General features: G+C 39.7%; 1 protein-coding gene across 1 annotated transcript in view; it reads left to right on the top strand.

Moving 5' to 3' along the window:
* The window catches only part of SETD3 (SET domain containing 3, actin N3(tau)-histidine methyltransferase), a 66,890-nt gene that overhangs the window by 32,794 nt on the left and 12,688 nt on the right, over window positions 1-21,408 (top strand). Inside the window, exons 7-8 of the mRNA XM_073349613.1 lie at window positions 16,558-16,616; window positions 17,783-17,897. Of these exons, the coding sequence (XP_073205714.1) occupies window positions 16,558-16,616; window positions 17,783-17,897 (174 nt within the window). The remainder of the gene's footprint in view (window positions 1-16,557; window positions 16,617-17,782; window positions 17,898-21,408) is intronic.

Genomic DNA, 21,408 nt, shown 5'->3' with positions numbered 1-21,408 from the left:
GGTAGTAGTCTGCTTTGTTTCACTAGCTTCTCCATAAACAGGGTATTCTCATAAGAGCATATTTCTAAACCCTTCCCAAAGTGATTAGCCTTGGATACACATGAAGAACAGGCAGACTTCTGCATTTAACAGCTGTTACAAGCTAAACTGTAGTCTGGTTTGATAAGCAAAAACAGGTGTGAGGTTGAGCAGATAAAAATAAACGCTTGAGCATGTTAGCCAGGACCTATAAACCAAACTGAACCCTTTTTAAATGTATGTAATTTGATAACTAAAAAATAGTTAAGGGGAAAAAATTCTTGCAGATGGACTTGAAAGGTATATTTGGGCTCTGGAACGCTACTTATAAAGAGCAGGAAATTTTGAAATCAGTAGCCTTGTATCTAAGTAGCTTTTCTTTTAAGAGGTTTTTATAGCTTGTTCCAAAGAGAACTTTTGTATACCACAGGGTTTTTTTTTCTTTCCTGGATAAGCATGTGTGTAACTTCTCTTAACACTTATGGGCATTGTATGTGCACTGAAGGGTGAACAGAGTTCAAATGTTTGTGGTTTAATGTTGGGGGGGGGGGGGGTCTGCACTGAAATGTGGCATTATAAGCACAAGAGGGAGCCATATAGTTTAGTCATTCACTATGAGATTCTTTGTTATATTTTCTTCGTGGCTTTTTGAAGGAGTGTGCCTTGGATTTCCTGGTTGATTTTTTTTCCTCCCAGCTGCATCTGGTTGCATGTTTGTAGTTAACTTCAGAGTGGTTTCTGTATAGATCAGTGCAAGACATCAGGAGTACTCTATGGCAAATGGAAATGCTGGAATGCTACTTTAATTCTCCCTCACACCAAAGGGCCAGTGGCAGTAGATTACAGCATTTTCTCCCCAAGAGTGATGGAGGGTGATGTTCTTCTACTGGCTGCCCCATTTTAAGACAACTATTTAATTGGTAGTTGTAGTTGATTTTTAAAATCATGTTAAAATTAAAATGGAAAATTAATAGGGCTGTCAAATGATTTAAAAAATAATCATGATTAATCACACTGTTAATAGAATACCAATTGCAATTTATTACAAATATTTGTGGTTTTTCTACATTTTCAAATATATTGATTTCGGTTACAACACAGAATACAAAAAGAAAAGGAGTACTTGTGGCACCTTAGAGACTAACAAATTTAGTCTCTAAGGTGCCATAAGTACTCCTTTTCTTTTTGTGAATACAGACTAACACGGTTGTTACTCTAAAACCTGACAGAATACAAAGTGTATAGTGCTCACTTTATATTATTTTTATTATAAATATTTGCACTGCAAAAAAATAGCATTTTTCAATTCACCTCATACAAATACTGTATTGTGATCTCTTTATTGCGAAAGTGTAACTTACAAATGTAGATTTTTTGTTACATAATTGCACTCAAAAACAAAACTATGTAAAACTTTAGCGCCTACGAGTCCACTCAGTCCTACTTCTTGTTCAGCCACTTGCTAAGACAAACAAGTTTGTTTACGTTTACAGAAGATAATGCTGCCCGCTTCTTATTTACAGTGTCACCTGAAAGTGAGAACACGTGTTCGCGTGGCAGTTTCGTAGTCAGCTTTGCAGGGTATTTACGTTCCTGATATGCTAAAGATTTGTATGCCCCTTCATGCTTCGGCCACCATTCCAGAAGGCATGCTTCCATGCTGATGATGGGTTCTGCTGAAAAACAATCCAAAGCCATCTGGAGCGACACGTATTCATTTTCATCATCTGAGTCAGATTCCAGCAACAAAAGGTTGATTCTCTTTTTTTGGTGGTTTGGGTTCTGTAGTTTCTGTATCGTAGTGTTGCTCTTTTAAGACTTCTGAAAGCATGTTCCATATCTCATCCCTCTCAGATTTTGGAAGGCACTTCAGATTCTTAAACCATGGGTCAAGTGCTGTAGCTGTCTTTCAGAATCTCACATTGGTACCTTCTTTGCATTTTGTCAAATCTGCAGTGAAAGTATTCTTAAAATGAACAACATGCTGGGTCATCTTCGGAGACTCTTATGACAAGAATGCTGGTAAAACACAGAGCACATTTTTTTAAAGAGAGACATCAGCGTGGAGCATGTCCTCTGGAATGGTGGCCGAAGCATGAAGGGACATACGAATGTTTAGCATATCTGGCACATAAATACCTTGCAAAACTGACTACAAAAGTGCCACACTACCACCTGTTCTTGCTTTCAGGTGACATTGTAAACACGAAGCCGGCAGCATTATCTTCTGTAAACGTAAACAAACTTGTTTGTCTTAGCAAGTGGCTTTCAGGTGACATTGTAAACAAGTTAATAAGAACCATAGTTGGGGCAGGGGGACAGTCAGTGGCAGGCAGAAGATGAGCTGGTAGTATAGTATGCAGTTGGATGGTGTAAATTCAACATGTTTGGGGTTGGATTCGTCTTAGTTTGGGCTTTAGAGCAGAGCGTAAACCAGGTCAGGTATTCCAATTTGTTTGACTACATGTAATATAGAAATGTTACCTAGCTAAATACACCATGTTAGAGAAGAAGTTGTGGAGGCTGAAATCCTAATACAGCATTAGCAGTACAAGCTACCACATACTTTTTTTACAGGTGTGCTTCAGTCTTGTTATGGGATATCCACGTCTTGGCAGTGGAACAATAGTTCACTCATCAAGGAATAAATGAGCATACACTCTCTAGTTGGGCTAATAACAAGGGTACTAGTTACAATGGTGCCTTTGTGTGTTCTGTTGCCAGTAGAGAACTATACTAAGACCACCAAGACCATTTAACGTAATACACCTCTACCCCAATAGAACGCGGTCCTCAGGAGCCAAAAAATCTTACTGCTTTATAGGTGAAACCGCGTTATATCGAACTTGCTTTGCCTCGAGCATTTCCATTATTAATAGTCACTTCCCGCCCCCTGACTGACTCCTCAGAACTCCCGACCCATCCAACTTCCCTCCCGTCCTCTGAACTGCCCTAACCCCTATCCACACCCCCGCCCCCTGACAGGCCTCCCGGGACTCCAACGCCCCTGTCCCCTGACTGCCTCGCCCCCAGAACCTCCTGACCGCCCCCCAAGACCCTCTGCCCCTTATCCAACCCCTCGGCCCCGGCCCGGCACCCTTAACATGCCACTCAGAGCAGTGTGTCGGAGCCAGATGTGCTGATCCGCCTGAGTGTGTAGCCTCACCACCCAGAGCACTGCTTTACCGCATTATATCCGAAATTGTGTTCTATCGGGTCGCGTTATATCAGGGTAGAGGTGTTTACTAAACAGCAGTGGTGGATTTCTGACACTGCTGGCTTGGGAATAGCAATTTAAAAATGAAAAGCTTGATGTTCCTTTACCCAGATCTCTTAGAGCAAAATGTAAAATCTGTGTTTTGGAACTGTAGAGTTATGTACATCCTATGGAGATTCTGCTGTTGGCTTTTTTGCTGGTCACTCAGTGACATTAGTAAAGTTCCAACAGACTGAATTTGCAATAAAGATTTCATTAATATGTTTTTTTATGAAAGTCTGGGTAACTTTCTGATACTCATATTGTTCTGTATGTTGTCCAAAGATTCACACACTCTTAATGGAATCAATGTAATGTGATGGTATACTTATCTCCTTGCCAGGCATCACTCCAGTCAAGCTTGGGAAAGAATGTCTTTTTCCTCAGGTTATCTAAAGTGAAGTCCCTTAAATGATGAACTCACTTTTAAAGTGTGGTGACATCCCTTTCTGTCAGTTGATTGTAGAAAGGTGGTGTTGGCTTCACCTGTTGAGGAAGGCATTTATATTTTTCTAGATCAGGGATTCCTCAAACTTCATTGCACTGTAACTCCCTTCTGACAGCAAAAATTACTACATGACCCCAGGAGGGGGGACTGAAGCCTGAGCCTGCCAAAGCCCTGCTGCCCCAGGCAAAGGGGCCAAAGCTGAAGCCTGAGCCCCACCATCCTGGGCAGGTCCCATAACCAAAGCCCAAGGGCTTCAGCCTTGGGAGGGGGAAATTGTAGCCTGAGCCCCGCCACCCAAGGCTGAAAACCCTTGTACTTTGGTCCCAGGCCCCAGCAAGTCTAATGCCAGTCCTGGCGACTCCATTAAAACAGGGTCACCGCCCACTGTGGCGTCAGGACCCACAGTTTGAGAACTTCTCTTCTAGGCAGTATAAAGAATGAGAAGAAATAAAAATTAAAAGTGACTAGCTTTAAAAGTAAGTTTCACTTGGAACTGCAGTACTTGCCAAGTCAAACACAGTACGCAGTTTGGGTTACAGAACAGTTGGGTGAAGAAGGCCTATTGTCTTTTGGAATTGCACATCTGGCTGCTGTCCTTCTTCCTCTCTTTTGGCATACATGCTGTCAATGATGTGTGGGAAGAAGATGAAGGAAGCAGGTCTGGGTACCCTGTCCTTTTCAGTATTTCTTCATGTGACAGGGGTTGAACTGTCTAAGGGGAAAAAGGCATTTACGAGGGAGCTCACTGAAGGTACAACTGCACTCTCACTGTCTCTATATCAGGAGTTTTCAACCTCAGATTTGCAAGCAGGTGTCAAGGAGTCACAGTTGCCCTTCCCTTTGCATATTATAAGTGGGAACTCCTTCCAAAATATCATGAAAAAGGGGCTATGGAAAAGGTTGAGGATTATTAGTCTGTGTGGTGACTGGGGAAGTAAATGACTGCAGCCACTACCAACCAAGAGTGTATATCCAGCTATTCCTTCCCAAATGTTCTGGATTGACTGGCCTCTGGATCCTAGAACAGATAACTTGTGTCATGATTGTGTGTGTTTGAGGGGGCTAGAATGGCACTGCTATCTCCACTGTCTATGTGCGGTTTTTTGCAAGTGGTGATGTACAAAAGAAATGGAATGGAAGATACAGTTAAACTCTGCTATGCCAGGAAGTGTCATTCTACACCATTCTCACCACATGAATCCTGCTGTAATGTAGGAATGACACAAAACATCCAATCAATATTTATCATATGCAATAAAAAAAAATCACTGACACAAACTTACAGTACTTTCAGGTGCCTCATCAAGTCAGTAGGTGAATTATATAACTTTAATTACAGTCCTGTGGTGCCTTTTTAAAGTTTAGAGCTCCATTCTGCTCTTGTGTTAGAACGTTCTGGTTTGTAATATTTTTTTTTCACCTTAGAAAATCTAGCACCTACTTTTAGAATAGACACACTCCTAGCAGTTAATAAAACAAGTTAAGTGAATGTTTTGACATGTACCTCTGTAGAAGTAAACTATTATTACAAAGTAGAAAACATCTTGTAGTTTTCTTCGTATCCACCATTCTGGACTGATGGGTTACCTCATTATGTTAGGCAGCACATATTCAATAGAAGATGGGAATTCTGATTCTCTCTAGATCACTTGGAGCCTCCTTTCTGAAATCTTTATTTAGTTTAGCTTAAGGGCAATTATAGCCTCAGTAGTTCTGTACAGAGAAGTGTTTCTCTTTAAGGCTCCTGCTTCAAAGGATTTCCACAGCTGGGAAGGGGACAGTACCCAGCAATTACTGATAAAACTTCCTACTTGTGGCCTGGAGTGTGTGTGGTTTCACCTTGGCCTGAAACCATCATGTAGTATCCAACTTGTCTCTTAATGAAATTTCCCCATGTTAATGAATGCATTGGAAAGGGGAGACTTCACTGAGGGTGGAGAGGGAAAAAAATTCTGCTTGGTCAAAAGAAAAACCCTTGAGCTTAATGTTCAAAGGCGTGAAAGCTAACAAGGTGGAAGCTTAAGCTGGGTTTGGCTTTGAGTACCTCAAGTAACCTTACCATTATTTTTTGCTTGGGATGCCACAGTATAATCCGCACTGAGTGGCATTCTTTCCAGAGATGATATGCAGAAGTAAAGCCTGACACAACTTCAGTGACACAGAATAGTTTCTTTATGATATTGACACCTGATTTAGTGATATTGATGCAGAAATTGTCCAATATCTTTTCCTTTTGGGATGTGTGTGCTTGAAACTATATTCTTCCGAGAGGGACAGGAAGAAGGTTCCCCAAGACTCCTTCCACTGTCTTTGTCAACAAGAATAGGAAGCAAAGTTGTACTGGAACCTCTGTCGAAATTTAATCTGAATGGAAGTGTAAGTATGATGATTGAGCCAGAACACAGAGGTGTGTGAACTCAGCTCTTGGGTCCTGATTCAGCAAAGCATTGAGCACATACTTAGTACTTTTTAGAATCAGGGACTTGGTGGCTGCTGTTGCTTTCATCCAGGTGGTAAAGTCCTGTTACAATAGTAACGTAAAAGAGAAATTCTTCAAAGAAGAGCTTCTAAAACTGAGGCTAACCTAACTAGGTCAGTCAGAAAGGTCCTGGTGTTGTAGCAGTTTTTGTTTTGCTTGACTGTCCGCTTCTGCAGAGGCAGCTGTTGAGATTTAGTGATCCTATGAACTCTTTGAAAATCAAGGGGTGGAAAGATCTTAGTTATCTATGCATTTCTGCCCAGAGAAAATTTAACAAACAAATATCTTTCTCTGAAAATATTTTTTTGTGTAAAACCATATTTCATATGGCAAACAAAGCATCCAGTAACATCAAAGGTATGTACAATAGTGAGCTGAGTGATACTCTTCCCTTACTGCCATCACTTGTTTTAATTTACTCAAACATTTTATTAAATACAGTGGGATTCAGTAAATCTTTCTTTTAGTATCTTTAAACATGGATCCCACTCTTGGTATGCATATACCCCATTCACAGGAGATCAGAATTTTTGACCAGTAGTGTCTATTGGGGCTGGACATGCCCTCTGACTACCCTTGCATGACCCCTACCAAGGGAATAAAGGGCAGAGCATCTCTAACATTTGCCACCAAGAATCCTTATAAAAGACTCTGAACTGTGAGAACAGAGGGCAGGTTGTGTGTTCTACATTTACAGAATGTCTCGAAGAACCAGATTCAGTGACAAAATGTACAAATAGATATATACAAATGCTAAAGTCTAAATACTTAGATGGGTGAGCTAGAGTGCCTGGCATTAAATGAGAATATTGATGTAATAGTGGAACAATGATAAGAACATACATAAGAACGGCTATACTGGGTCAGACCAAAGATCCGTCTAGCCCAGTATCCTGTCTTCCGACAGAGGCCAATGCCAGGTGCCCCAGAGGGAATGAACAGAACAGGAAATCAAGTGATCCATTCCCTGTCATTCATTCCCAGCTTCTGGCAAACAGAAGCTAGGGGCGCTATCCCAGGTCCATCAATGGCTATTAGCCAGGATGGGCAATCCTCCCTGAATTTATCTAGTTATTTTTTTAACCCTGTTAAAGTCTGGGCCTTCACAACATCCTCTGGCAAAGAGTTCCACAGGTTGTGTATTGTGTGAAGAAATACTTCCTTTTGTTTGTATTAAACCTGCTGCCTATTAATTTCATTTGATGACCCCTAGTTCTTTTGTTATGAGATGTAATGATAATCAATGGGACATGGTAATACCAAAGTACAAAATATATAGGAATGAAGGAGTAGGTTGTGTTGATGGTGGAGTGACAGTATGAGAGTCAATTAAAGTATCGCTTAAATCAGCCTCTGTACCAGATGACTGGAGGGTAGCTAATGTAACACCAATTTTTAAAAAAGGCTTCAGAGGCAATCCTGGCAATTTACAGGCCAGTAAGTTTTACTTCAGCACCAGACAAATTGGTTGAATCTATAGTAAAGAATAGAATTATCAGACACATGTTTGAATATAATTAAGGCTACATTTAAGTCACGGAGGTCACGGAAGTCATGGAATCCCTGACTTCCAGAGACCTCCCTGAAATTCTCTGCTTCAGCCCAGGGCCTGCAGGACTCTGGAGCTGGCAGCCAGTGGGGCCCTGGCAGGGTTCCAGTGCTATGAGGCCCTCTGCAAGGTTCCAGCGACAGGTGACAGACTCCTGAGGGGGCCATCCTCAGGGTTCCAGCGACGGGTGACAGCCTTGTGTGCATTGGTATGGGGGACATGCCTCAGGCGAGCAGCTGGGGGTGTCCGATTTTCTCTTCTGGAAATATGGTCACCCTGCAGCTCCCAGATGCTGTGGGTGGAGAGGGCCTCCCCCTACCCCCCCCCCCCCCAGATGCAGCTTCCAGGTGCCACTGGCAGAGTGGGAACGCCACAGCTCTCAGCCACCACTGTGGCAGAGGAAACCATGGAACCGCAGCAGCAAAAGTCACAGACAGGTCACGGCTTCTGTGATTTTTTTTGTTTATTGCCCATGACCTGTCTGATTTTTACTAAAAATAACCATGACAAAATCTTAGCCTTAAATAAAGTATCTTGGGGAAGAGTCAACATGGCTTTTGTAAAGGGAAATCATGCATCATCAATGTATTAGAATTTTTTGAAGGTGTCAACAAGTATGTGGACGAGTGATCCAGTGGTTACTATGTAGTTGGACTTTCAGAAAGCTTTTGACAAAGTCTCTCCCCAAAGGCTCTTAAGCAAAGTAAGCAGTCCTGGGATCAGAGGGAGGGTCCTCTCATGGATCAGTAACTGGTTAAAAGATAAGAAACAAAGAATAGGGATAAATGGTCAGTTTTCACAGAGGAGAGGTAAATAACAGGGATTCCCCAAGGATCTGTATTGGGACCAGTGCTTTTGAACATATTCATAAAAGATCTGGAAAAAGGGGTGAACAGTGAGGTGGCAAAATTTGCAGATGACACAAAATTACTCAAGATAGTTAAGTCCAAAGCTGACTGTGAAGAGTTACAAAGAACACTCACTAAACTGGGTGACTGCGCAACAAAATGGCAGATGAAATTCAGTGTTGATAAATGCAAAGTAATGCACATTGGAAAAAATAATCCCAACTACACATACAATATGATGGGGTCTAAATTAGCTGTTAACACTCAAGAAAGAGATCTTAGTGTGATTGTGGATAATTCTCTGAAAACATCTGCTCTGTGTGCAGCGGCAGTCAAAAAAGCTAATAGAATCATAGAACTAGAAGGGACCTTGAGAGGTCATCTAGTCCAGTCCCCTGCACTCAAGGCAGGACTACGTATTATCTACCATCCCTGACAGGTGTTTGTCCAACCTGCTCTTAAAAATCCCCAATGATGGAGATTCCACCACCTCCCTAGGCAATTTATTCCAGTGCTTAACCACTGAGAGGAAGTTTTCCTAATGTCCAACCTAAACCGCCCTTGCTGTAGTTTAAGCCCATTGCTTCTTCTCCTATCCTCAGAGATAAAGAAGAACAATTTTTCTCCCTCCTCCTTGTAACAACCTTTTATGTACTTTGAAAACTGTTATCATGTCCCTCCCCTCAGTCTTCTCTTCTCCAGACTAAACAAATCCAATTTTTTCAATCTTCCCTCATAGGTCATGTTTTCTCGAACTTTAATCTTCTCTGGACTTTCTCCAATTTATGCACATCTTTCCTGAAATGTGGTGCCCAGAACTGAACACAGTACTCCAGTTGAGGCCTAATCAGTGAGAGGAAAGCGGAAGAATTACTTCTCGCATCTTGCTTAGAATACTCCTTCTAATACATCAAAGAATGTTGTTTGGTTATTTTGCAACAGCGCTACACTGTTGACTCATATTTAGCTTGTGATCCACTATGACCCCCAGATCCCTTTCCACAGTACTCCTTCCTATACAGTCATTTCCCAATTTTCATGTGTGTAACTGATTGTTCCTTCCTAAGTGGAACACTTTGCATTTGTCCTTATTGAATTTCATCCTATTTACTTCAGACTATTTCTCCAGTTTGTCTAGATCATTTTGAATTTTAATCCTATTCTCCAAGCACATGCAACCCCTCCCAGCTTGGTATCATCTGCAGACTTTGTAAGTGTACTTTCTATGCCATTATCTAAATCATTGATGAAGATACTGAACAGAAACGACCCAGAACTGATCCCTGCCGGACCTCGCTCATTATGCCCTTCTAGCATGATTGTGAACCACTGATGATAACTCTCTGGGAATGATTTTCCAATGAGTTATGCACCCACCATATAGTAGCTCCATCTAGGTTGTATTTCTCTAGTTTGTTTATGAGAAGGTCATGCGAGACAGTATCAAAAGCTTTACTAAAGTCAAGATATACCACATCTACCGCTTCCACCCTATCCACAAGGCTTGTTACCCTGTTAAAGAAAGCTATCAGGTTGGTTTGACATGATTTGTTCTTGATAAATCCATGCTGACTGTTATTTATCACCTTATTATCTTCTAGGTGTTTGCAAATTAATTGCTTAATTATTTGCTCCATTATCTTTCCAGGTACAGAAGTTAAGCTGACTGGTCCCTAAAATAAATAGGAACCATTAGGACAGGGATAGATAATAAAGTGACATGATTATATTTTCTGTTTTATAAATCCTTGGTATGCCCATACCTTGAATACTGCATGCAGTTTTGGTCACTCCATCTCAAAAAAGAATTAGAAAGGTACAGAGTTGGGCAACAAAAATGATTAGGGGTTTGGAACAACTTCCAAAGAAGGAGAGATTAAAAAGATTGGAACTGTTAGAAAAGCATTGACAGGGGGAGCTATGATTAGACAGCTATAAAATCATGAATGGTCTAGAGAGAGTGAATAGGGGCATGGTATGTACTTTTTCATGTGACATAAGAACTAGGAATCACTCAATGAAATTAATAGGCAGCCAGTTTAAAACAAGCATAAGGAAATACTTCTTCACACAATGCACAGTCAACCTGTGGAACTTGTTACCATGGGATGTTGTGAAGGACAAAAAAAAAAACAGGGTTAAAAAAAGAATTAGGTTCATGGAGGATAGATCCATCAGTGTCTATTAGGCACATGGTCAGGTATGGAACCCCATGCTCTTGGTGTCCCGAGTCTTTGATTGCCAGAAGTTGTAATGGAGATGGATCACTTGAAATTGCTGTGTTCTGTTCATTCCCTCTGAAAGCTCTGGCTCTGGCCACTGTCAGAAGACAGGATCCTGGGCTAGATGGGCCATTGGTCTGACACAGTATGACTGGTCTTATGTTCTAGTAGTATAAAGTAAATAATTGTTCTTTTCTATTGTGCCTGAGAAATAACGTGAAGGAAGGGAAGAACCTTACTTTTACAAAGTTGCACACATATACCATCTTGATATGTCAGTTGCCCAAGAGGGCAAAAGTGTTCAATAACTTCACCTCTCACCACCCCCATATCTGGCTGTCAGACTGGCTGCTAGCCTTGGTGGTGGTCTTAGTTGCTAGAGTAGAACCCTTTCTTTCGCCAGTGTGGCTACAGGCAATCCGGCAGCAACCACTGGTACTTTCTGTTCGTTTTGAGACATCCTCCAACTGTATATAAGCAAGTTTTGAAATTTGGAGGAAGGTTTTTTTTAGACAGAACAGTACACTAACTCCTCACTTAACGCCCTCCCGCTTAATGTTTCAAAGTTACGTTGCTGCTCAATTAGGGAACATGCTTGTTTAAAGTTGTGCAGTGCTCCCCTATAATGTCATTTGGCTCCCTGCTCTGTACACTGTATGTAAGATTTTGTGGAAGAGCAGCGACTTTACAAGGGAGCATTGCACAAGTTCCTCTTCTCCGCCTCTTCCCCCTCCCTCCCAGCACTTCCCCCCACCACCAAACAGCTGTTTGGCGGCGCTTAAGACTTTCTGGGAGAGAGGGGGAAGAGCGGGGAAGCGCTGTGTCTCCACTCCTCCCTCTCCCTCCCAGAAAGTCCTAAGCCCACCAAACAGCTGTTTGGTAGTGCTTAGGATGTTCTGGGGGCAGGGAAGGGGCGGGGATGCAGCGTGCTCCGGAGAGGAGCTGGAGTGGGGGTGGGAAGAGGTGCGCCTGGAGTCGAGCGGGGACGGGAAGAGGCAAGCCTGGAGCATCCCCCAGCAAAGTCGGCGCCTGTTCTTCTCTGGGTAAGCTGCCGCTGCTGCAAAGGTGCTTCCTAGTGTCCTTGCCTGCAGCTGGCTGTGCGTGTGTGATGTAAGCCAGGGGCACTTCCCAACCACAGTACAGTAGTGTACAGCAGTGCTTCTCAAGCTATCTGATGTGGGGGACCGGCAATATTTTTTCCAATGTGCGCGCAGACCAGCAGCCAATGGCTCCGGTCCGCGAACCACCACTTTGAGTAGCACTGCTGTACAGTATATAATGGCTTTTGTCTGCCCCAAAAAAATTTCCTTGGAACCTAACCCTCCACATTTACATTAAATCTTATGAGAAAATTGGATTCATTTAACATCGTTTCACTTAAAGTTGCATTTTTCAGGAACATAACTACAACGTTAAGTGAGGAGTTACTGTACCATTTGGAAATAGACACCCAGAAATGTAAATGCACCAACCCTTGATTTTGCTCCATTTGGCCACCACAGGATGCCAACTCTGACAGTATTATCCCAAAAAGGTTTACTAACTTTTTGTTTAAATATACAATAGAACCTCAGAATTATGAACACCTTGGGAATGGAGGCTGTTCGTAACTCTGAACAAATAAGATTGATTCTTATGATTCAAGATTGATTCGTTATGATTCTTTCAAAAGTTTACAACTGAAGATTGACTTAATACAGCTTTGAAACTTTGCTATGCAGAAGAAAAGTGCTTTCCCTTTATTTGTTTTAGTAGTTTACGTTTAACACAGTACTGTATTGTATTTTTTTTTTTTGTCTCTGCTACTACCTGATTGTATACTTGCAGTTCCAAATAAGGTATGTGGTTGACTGGTCAGTTTGTAACTCTGGTGTTTGTAACTCTGAGGTTCTACTGTATGGGGTTTGTTCCTCCATAATGACCCTTTTGATAGAATGTAAGGGCCTGCATTTAAATGAGAATACTCACTTGATGTTCCCATTTTTAACTTAAAAAAAATTAAAGCTATTCAAAGCTGTTTCGTACAGACTTGATTAGTTTGAATTAGAGTTCATGTAATGCTGAATGCCATATTTTATAGCTGCTCCCTAAAGGTCTGGCTGCATAAGCTTAAAAAAGCAATGTCTGATTTTGTTACATATTAAGTGTTTGTTTAGTTTAAATACATGTCTGTATCTTTTTTGATCAACTTGGAAAATTTGCATGCTATGTAGCAGCCATCTTCTATACTTTATTAAATATCTGTCAATTATAAATATCAAGGTTTTACATTAATGTCAAGATAGTACATCAAAAATTCATGGAATATGTGACTTTTTCCAAGGGTATTTAATACTTAATGCATTTGTGTCATTTTTCTTTCTAGATATATTGAGAGGTTTTATTAAGTGTTTGTTAGGGAGATTTCATTTTTACCAAGGGACTATAAAGAGAAGCTGCATGCTAAATCAATTTTTTAATCAGAATATTGTTAATGTTTTCTGTCTTCAAACTCTTATAATCTATAGGCTTAATTTAAATTTCTTGGTCTATTTTTAAGTAGCATGCTGAAATAGTTCAGGGCAGAAATCTAATATGGTCAGATATGCTGACTTTAGTATATTTTAATTTCTTTAAAATAGCTACTAGAATATTGCATTGTGAAAAGTGTTCTTATAAATATGGTAATTACATTTTTTTGGTAATTTTATTCTGTCTTGCATCTTTTATTACAAAACCATATCATTCTTGCCCTTTGTTGTAATTCATCCATATAAAAACACTGGTTACATGCACCTGAACTATTAAGATACGGCAGTCTCTAATTTCTAGAAATTTATAAATGAAGGGATTAATGGAATATACAGCCTTCACCTTGAGGTCACATGTTCAAATCTGGATTGATGTGTGTTGTGACTGAAAGTCGTTGCCATCTGATAGCTGTTCAGTAGCCCATGTGAAATGAACTGGTTGTCTCAATACAGTTCCTTGTTGTCAGATGTCTCCATTACAAAAACTACACCATCAAAATTAACACTAATTTACACTCTTGGAGAGGCCAATGGCTGATTGATCATAGTGTGAACTACCCTCTTGCTTTCTAGAGATGCTTGCTGTAGATCATTGTTAAGACATATTGGCTGATAAATAATTTCTGCCTGTGTAGTATTTGATCTGAGGCTTCATTTAAGAATTTCACTGTAGTGTGCTCAGTCCTAGACCTTTAAAATGAATTTGGATTTCAAAGGAAAAATCAGTAAAAATATTGAGATGTTTACTTTCCTGTTTATATGCCATTTAACTTTTTTTAGTACATTCTAACTACTGATCTATTGTTGACAATCATTCATCCTGTCAGAAGTGGTTGTTGGGGTGAAAAATAAGTATTTCTTGTACACCTAGTTTCTTTTGATCTTACGATAAACAGCTGCATGCTGTTGGTTTAAAGTAGCATCTGTTTACATTAAATATTTCAAATATTAGGATTTCACAAGGGTGAATTAGTTTGAACCACCAGGGTCAAATTGGTAATGCTGGAGGAGATTTTTATTTTAATTAGTGTCATGTTTATCCTAATGCCAGCTATTGTGAATTAAGGGAGGAGGGTTTGGAAGGATTTTGACTTGGCCTGGCCATGTTATGATTAATGATCAAATTCAAGAGGAAATAATCTAATTTTGTGCATAGCATTTTGGTGATTATTCTGCTCCAGTGCCAGTAGGTGGCATCAGTGCCACACTGACAAAGTCTGTCCTGGTGAATATGAACTGTTTAGTCAAAGCTAATATCAATATGACAATTGGAAAAACTCCATGTCGCTTTTCTTAAGCAAAATTGTTTTAGTACCCAAAAAAATACAGTAGGAAATAGAATAACTTTGTAAGCGTTAGCGTTATGAAGATTTATTCCTGGATTAACTCTGTGGATTGAATATAAACGGGAAACAATCAAATTTCTTTAGAAATTTCCCTGTTCACAGAAAATTTTCTTTAGGATTTCTAGGCATAGAATGAGCTTTGACAGTTATTAGTTTGTAATAGAACTGGACATAAATGTTCTAGTGGAAATCTTTTAAAATTAAACTCTAGTTAACCCTTTGGTTAACTGTTAATTTTTATTTTGCTTCTGAATGGTAACTTTCCTGGATGCTTAGTTCATCATACCAAGGTTTAATCTTTAGAGTAGTAATATACTGCTAATCAAAATGGAAATTAAGTTGTCATAAAGAAATAAGAATTTTTTAGAATTTTAACGGAATACATAATTTCAGTTATCTCAGATTCTAGCATGTTCATCTTCTAATTATAGTATAGTTTGGTGGGAAAGAACGGCTCCTGAGGAATGTTGCTTGTGGCTCAATATTGTGTTAGTGGTTTTGTGTGAGAAATTGTTTTGTAAAATGTGCTGTTAAGTTTAAATATAGAGTAATTTGCTGTGCAGTGTACAATATTTATAGATATTAAAATCCTATAGAAATGTAGAAGTTCACACTGAATTTTTGAAATGCTCAAATTATTAACTTTTCACTTGAAAATCCTAAATTTCAGAGTTAATCCATCCAAAGGGTTAACTACAGGGATTGGGGAGAGCAAACACCTGGGACCTAACACCCAATTGGCAGTCTTTTGTAATGTATAATTTGCCTAAAATTGCACACTGAGCACAAGCTTTTGTTTTCTAATTGATTTACGGTTTGGGCCACTTATACCTCATCCCCTACTGTCCTGCACACCGTGCCAGCAAGTACATTACAGTGAGAGATGATAAATTACCATGCACTTGTGATGCTAATGCGTCAAGAGTAAAAACTCCATACTACATGGAGCTTCATGTATTAACAGTGTTGGAAAGATACAGCTAAGGAAAAATTCATTTGTATCTTAAGAAATAACCATTTGTTCATTTGATCACTTACTGCAATCTGTCTACAGACTTAATTGAAATGGAAGATTAAAATTATAGTCATATAGCTTTCAATCTGTTGTTTAGTATAAAGTTTTAAAGTGGTTGAAAAGTCCATGTCTTTTTAGAAAATGTATGATAGGTTATTTTCGACATACTGCATATTGGATACTTCATTTACCAGAAATGAGTGACAGGTTTTACAGGTTTAAAAAACTTTTTTTAACCACAGTACTTTATTTGCTAATGTCAACTAAACTATATACCTTTTATATCTAATCTAACAAATCTAAGAAAAAATAGAATTACCCTGCTTCTGGATGAGTGTATCTACATATAGTTGCTGTACTAAACCTAACTATGCTAGTCACTAAAACCATTTAAATATTTTAATCTATTGAGATTCCTGAAGTGTGGCAGAACTGTGAATAAACTCTTGGTGACTACTAGGAAGGAAAGAGAGACTTAGAATAAATTCATTCTCCATATGTAAAACACAGAATTAAGATTCCAGGATAGGAGAGGTGATAGTAGAATTTGCTGAAACCTAATGTTCATTTCTTGTTTGGGTTTTGTGAGGTTGATTGTTTTCTACCTTTATGGAATCAGTCCACCTTAAATTTTTATTTTTGTGTGGTGTCTGTGGGTTCCAGTCTTGAAATATGAAGAAACAGATTTATGGCGGCTGCTGGGCACAACAAATTAAGTTGACAGTGATGTATGAGAGCATAATAGCATGATGATCCCTCTGTAGCGCGGCTGGACGCCTCCTGCTTCATTTGGCTCTTGTTAGGATCTGTTAGGCAGCTAAATAATGAAAATTCTGCTGACTGATTTCAGATTTTTTTTTCCTCAGACACATCCTAATGCCAGCAAACTGCCCTTAAAGGATTCTTTCACTTATGATGACTACAGGTTGGTGTACTGTTTTTTAAAGTGAATCTTGGGATCTTGAAAAGTGAGAGATGCTTCACTAGGAAGAAGGGGAAAAAACCCAACCCTGTTCGTTAAACCATTTAAAAGTCAGTGTTTGATACCCACTGGTACTCTCTTTAGAAACAACAAAGAATAGAGTTTAATGTCATGTTTCAACAGTCATAGAAATTGTCATTAATATGGGGTCGGAAGAGAAGTTAATTTAGCCAAATTACACGTGACAGCCTGAGATTAGTGTGGTGGTGTGTAGTTTTTAGGTAACTTTTACTCTGCCGTTTAAGCCTCCTTATTTTTCACAAAAGGTTTTACCAGCATATATTACCTCATAACTGATATTTGGTATGAGACCTGGAAAAGTCTTGCTATGCATGTGAAGTCTGAATGCATTTTGGAGGTGTCTTAAGAAGTGGAATCAGTTCAGATAAGAGGGAGCTTGAGTTGAGTTAAAAATGATAAAATATCATGAATAAGGGCTAGTCTACATTGGCAACACTAAAGTGCTGCCGTGGCAGTGCTTTAACGTGCCTTGTGTGGTCACGGCGCCACTTCAATGACGGGCGTAGCCCCCAGCACTGGGAGACTGTTTACACTGGCGCTTTACAGTACTGCAACTTGCTGTGCTCAGGGGGGTGTTTTTTCATACCCCTGAGCGAGAAAGTTGCAGCGCTGTTAGTTGCCAGTGTAGACAAGCCCGAAGAGGAATTCATGAGCTCTCAAAGGGATCTTTTAGTCCTTTTGTAGTTCTGAGTCATTACTTTGGGATGGTATCTCCACAGATGTTTCCTTCACTGGGAGGGAGGGAGGGAGGTGTCAACTTAAGTGTGAAGTTGCCCAAAATGTGAATGATAAAGGTATGCATTTTAAAAAGTATTGTACTGGCCAGTTTTTTAATATCTCAATTTTCATAATTCTGGATTAGTTGAGTGAATAGACTAAAGTACTATACAGGAAATTCTGATACTTGGTGGCATATGGTAAGGGCACACTTTTTTAAAAATTTTTACATAAATGGAGATCTGAATGTTTTCTGTTCTTTGGGGAGAAAGTTTGGAAATGCTCATCTAAACTGTTGATTTCTTTTGGGTTGCAGCTGATCAACTGGCTGTGTTTAAACAATGAAATATTGAAGTTTTTATTCTTTGCAGGTGGGCGGTTTCCTCTGTTATGACACGACAAAACCAGATTCCAACTGAAGATGGTTCCCGAGTTACCTTGGCTCTGATTCCTTTATGGGACATGTGTAATCACATCAATGGTCTGGTAAGGATTTGTTCAATGTGGATAAGAAGCTTTAGAACTTAATATATTAAACCATTTCAATTACTGTTGCACATTTTAATACTTACTTTTCTTAAAACAGGGATTCCATCTTCCCTGCTGACCCTCAAAGCAAACATCTTAAAGAAATGACAACTTCTTAAATATCTTGAAATAACTATTTCAATGAGAAAATCCCTCATACCTAAAAGACTCTTATATGTAATTGCAAATCATGCATAGTTTTTTCTTTCCTTGCACTTTCACAAGTGTGCAGCTTTAAGAAGACTTTCCAATGATGCAAGATAGGCTTGGTGTCAGATTCTTTCTAGCAAATTTGAATATGTCTAATCTTCACACATACTAAGTTCTGTATCTGGTGTTGCTGACAAAGGTTTTCATGAGACTAGATATTTTTGTATTGGGTATATGAAAACAGACTATGATGGAGGTAGTCTCTCAAAGCATCTCTGTCCTGGCTACCACAAGGGAAAGTGGGTAGAAATTTGCAACTAAGCAATGCTGCCTGCTCTTAACCATGCCCAAAGAGCCTTGTTATGGAGGCTGCAACGGCAAGAACAAAATCTAGTTCAACAAAACCAGTACATCTGTTAGTACATCAAAGAAACACTACTTAACACATGCAAAAACACTACTTTAGGGCATATTAAACATTTAAAAGATGGCATGTGTATATAGAAAGTCAGACCTGCTGACGTTTTCGCTTGCCTGAGATATCCTCCTAGCTCATAGAGGACCAAATCTTGACTTGATAACAGATTGGTCAATTTTGATCTGATGAAATGAGAATTCACAAGAGAATGGTTTGCCAGTCTTGCTTAGCCAACCACAAAGCTTCTGTATATTTCACAGTTTATACTTTCAAATTATATTGTAAGTAAGTAGGGTGACTTATGTAAACAGCAAATATGACCTATTCTTCCATATTTTAGTAATCCAGTCCCTGTAAGGGAGAATTGATGTGGATGACAGGTCAGCATGTGTTAGCAGTCGTATTGTCATGAGTGAAGCTTAACTTAAATATTCAATCAGGCTGTAGTAATGATTTGCATTTTTCTGTTGATATTAGCAGTTTGGTTTATTAGATCATACAACGGGTTTATTTAAGGAGGATACCACTAAGACTGGCTGTATCAAACACAGTGGAATTCAGTCCTGGCTGATGATTTTTCTCTTTTTTTTTCTCTCCCAGTGAAATGGTTACTTATTAGGTATGTTTTTCTTTAACCAGTGCCTTTTACAGTTGAGTACTTGTTGCAGAATCTGGTAGCTCTCTTACTTTGTTTCAAGGATAGATTTAGTGTTTGACTACCCTCCAGTGTACAACATTTCTTAAACTTCATGAAACAATTTAAAAAGAAAAACCACTCCTGCAAGGCTTAGATGTAAGTATAGTGCTTACTGTACCTCTCGTTGCCCTCTTCTTCCTTGACATTTTTGGAGAAGTTTGTTCATTTTCACATGGATGGTCCTTAATGAGTGCCTTCAAAAGTTGGGATTTAAAAAGAAGGAAGACAAATGACACTTTTAAGAAAAAAAAATTAAATATAGCTAGCCCATATTAAAAACAAGGTCAAGCAGGTTGTTTTAATTTAAGCTTGTGCTATATTGGTAAAGTATTTTTTTGTTATGGTACTTGATGAATAGATTTGGTGCAGAGGCAGCTTGGGGACCCAAAACTGAGGATAAAGTGGAGAGTTCTCTTATCAGTTGTTCGTATTACTTATGTTTGAGTAGTTTACTCTAAAGGAAATATATATCAATATATAAACAAAGAAGGTAGCTGAAAATTTTGGGAGCTGACTGTTATTGGCTATTGTTGAAATAGAAAAGCTCTGTTAGGACTCTTTCTTCTCATTACAAGTTTAGATTACTTAAATTATCAGAAGTAGGAGTAATACCCACAGAGATCAGTTTTACTCATCTACCCAGAATTATGTATTATAGTAGGCTTTGGGGGAGCGAGTGGGAGTCTCTTTGCTCTTATTATAGCGCATCCCGATGAAATACCTCAAGTGGACACTTGATTCTCTGCATGAATGTATGAAAAAGACAGTGTTGCATTCTCCAGTGTCTGTTCCAAAGGTAGTGTTTAAATGCCCCTTCATTCAGTCCCTGTTATAATATGTCCCTATTCTTGCTTTATCCCACAAGTCTTTTTTTCCACATGCTAAATTATAAAATGCTCTTTGGGTTTTAGCTGGCATTAGGGCCATCCAGCTTTTTCTTGCTTCTGACGTTACTAATTAGATCAGCCTATATCTAAGAACTACGTCAAAATGTTTGTCTTCATGCATTTCTCATTGTTGTTCTTCAGTGGGATTGTATTTTGACAGTCAAAGGTTGGTTACTTGCTACTAGAGCTTTGAATGAATAAACTAAACTATGCCTACTGGGCTTGGGCCGTGCTTATCAAATCACTTGTCCAAGCAAACTACTGCTTCCCCCTACACAACTTGATATTCATGAACTGGCCTGCTCCAGCAGTACACCTAAAGAGGGAGACAACTTCTTATCCATCTCCTGGAAAAGGAAGCAACTCCAGTGCTCATTTTCTTACTACTTCCCCTGTCTTAGTTAACTTTGTAAATCGTGATTCTAGCACTATATTGGACTTTGCAGAGCAGCCCATTAGAAGTGCTGTTATTTTTAAAAGTTTGGCAGTCTAGTGAAACACACACTCGGCAAATTTGCAGCACTTTCTAAGACATACAGAATCCTTCTGTTTCCATCTAGGAATCCACAAATGCTTCAGATTCTCTCTGAAATCATTTTAGAAGATTTTAAGGGGTTTTTTGTTTGTTTTTTAATTTGAAAATGGTTTCTTTGAATTTATGAAGGAGCTAAGGAAACTTCAAGACATATGAATCTTTTGAGATAGTATCAAGGATTTCCTTCTGTCACAGAGGAAATTTTGGGAATGTTGCCACTGAAATTGGGATGCGCATTTTTAACAGGGATGATATTTAACCATTAGAAAAGATTACCTAGGGGTGTGGTAAATCCTCTAGCACTAAGTCTTTAAATCAAGCTGACATGTCTTTCTATAAGATGTGCTGTATGTCAGCAGCAACTGATCCAATGGAATACAGGCCTGGATGCCGGAATCTCTCACCTCCATATTGGTTCACATAACAAAATTCACATGGCAGGGGTGCGGCCAAGGCGTTTGAAGTGTGGGAGGGGGCTCAAGGCTGGGTTGGTGTGTGTGTGTGTGTGTGTGTGTGTGGGGAGGGGTGGGAGTGAGGACTCCGGCTGGGGGTGCGGGCTCTGGGGGTGGGGTCGAGGATGAGGGGTTTGGAGTACAGGCTGCCCCAGTGCTACAATGGGGAGAGAGGACTCCTCACAGCTCTCTCCCCACAGCAGCACCTGAGCTGGGGGAGAGAGGCACCTCTCCCCACCACAGCAGCTCCGGGGCTGGGGCTGCAGGATAGGTGTGTCTCCCCCAGCCGCAGCAGACCCGGGCTGGGGCTGGTTTGGGGCCAAAGGAGGG

The sequence above is a fragment of the Lepidochelys kempii genome, chromosome 6 (genome assembly GCF_965140265.1).
Source record: "Lepidochelys kempii isolate rLepKem1 chromosome 6, rLepKem1.hap2, whole genome shotgun sequence".
Taxonomy (NCBI): domain Eukaryota; kingdom Metazoa; phylum Chordata; order Testudines; family Cheloniidae; genus Lepidochelys; species Lepidochelys kempii.
This window is presented reverse-complemented; position numbering and strand designations above follow the sequence as displayed.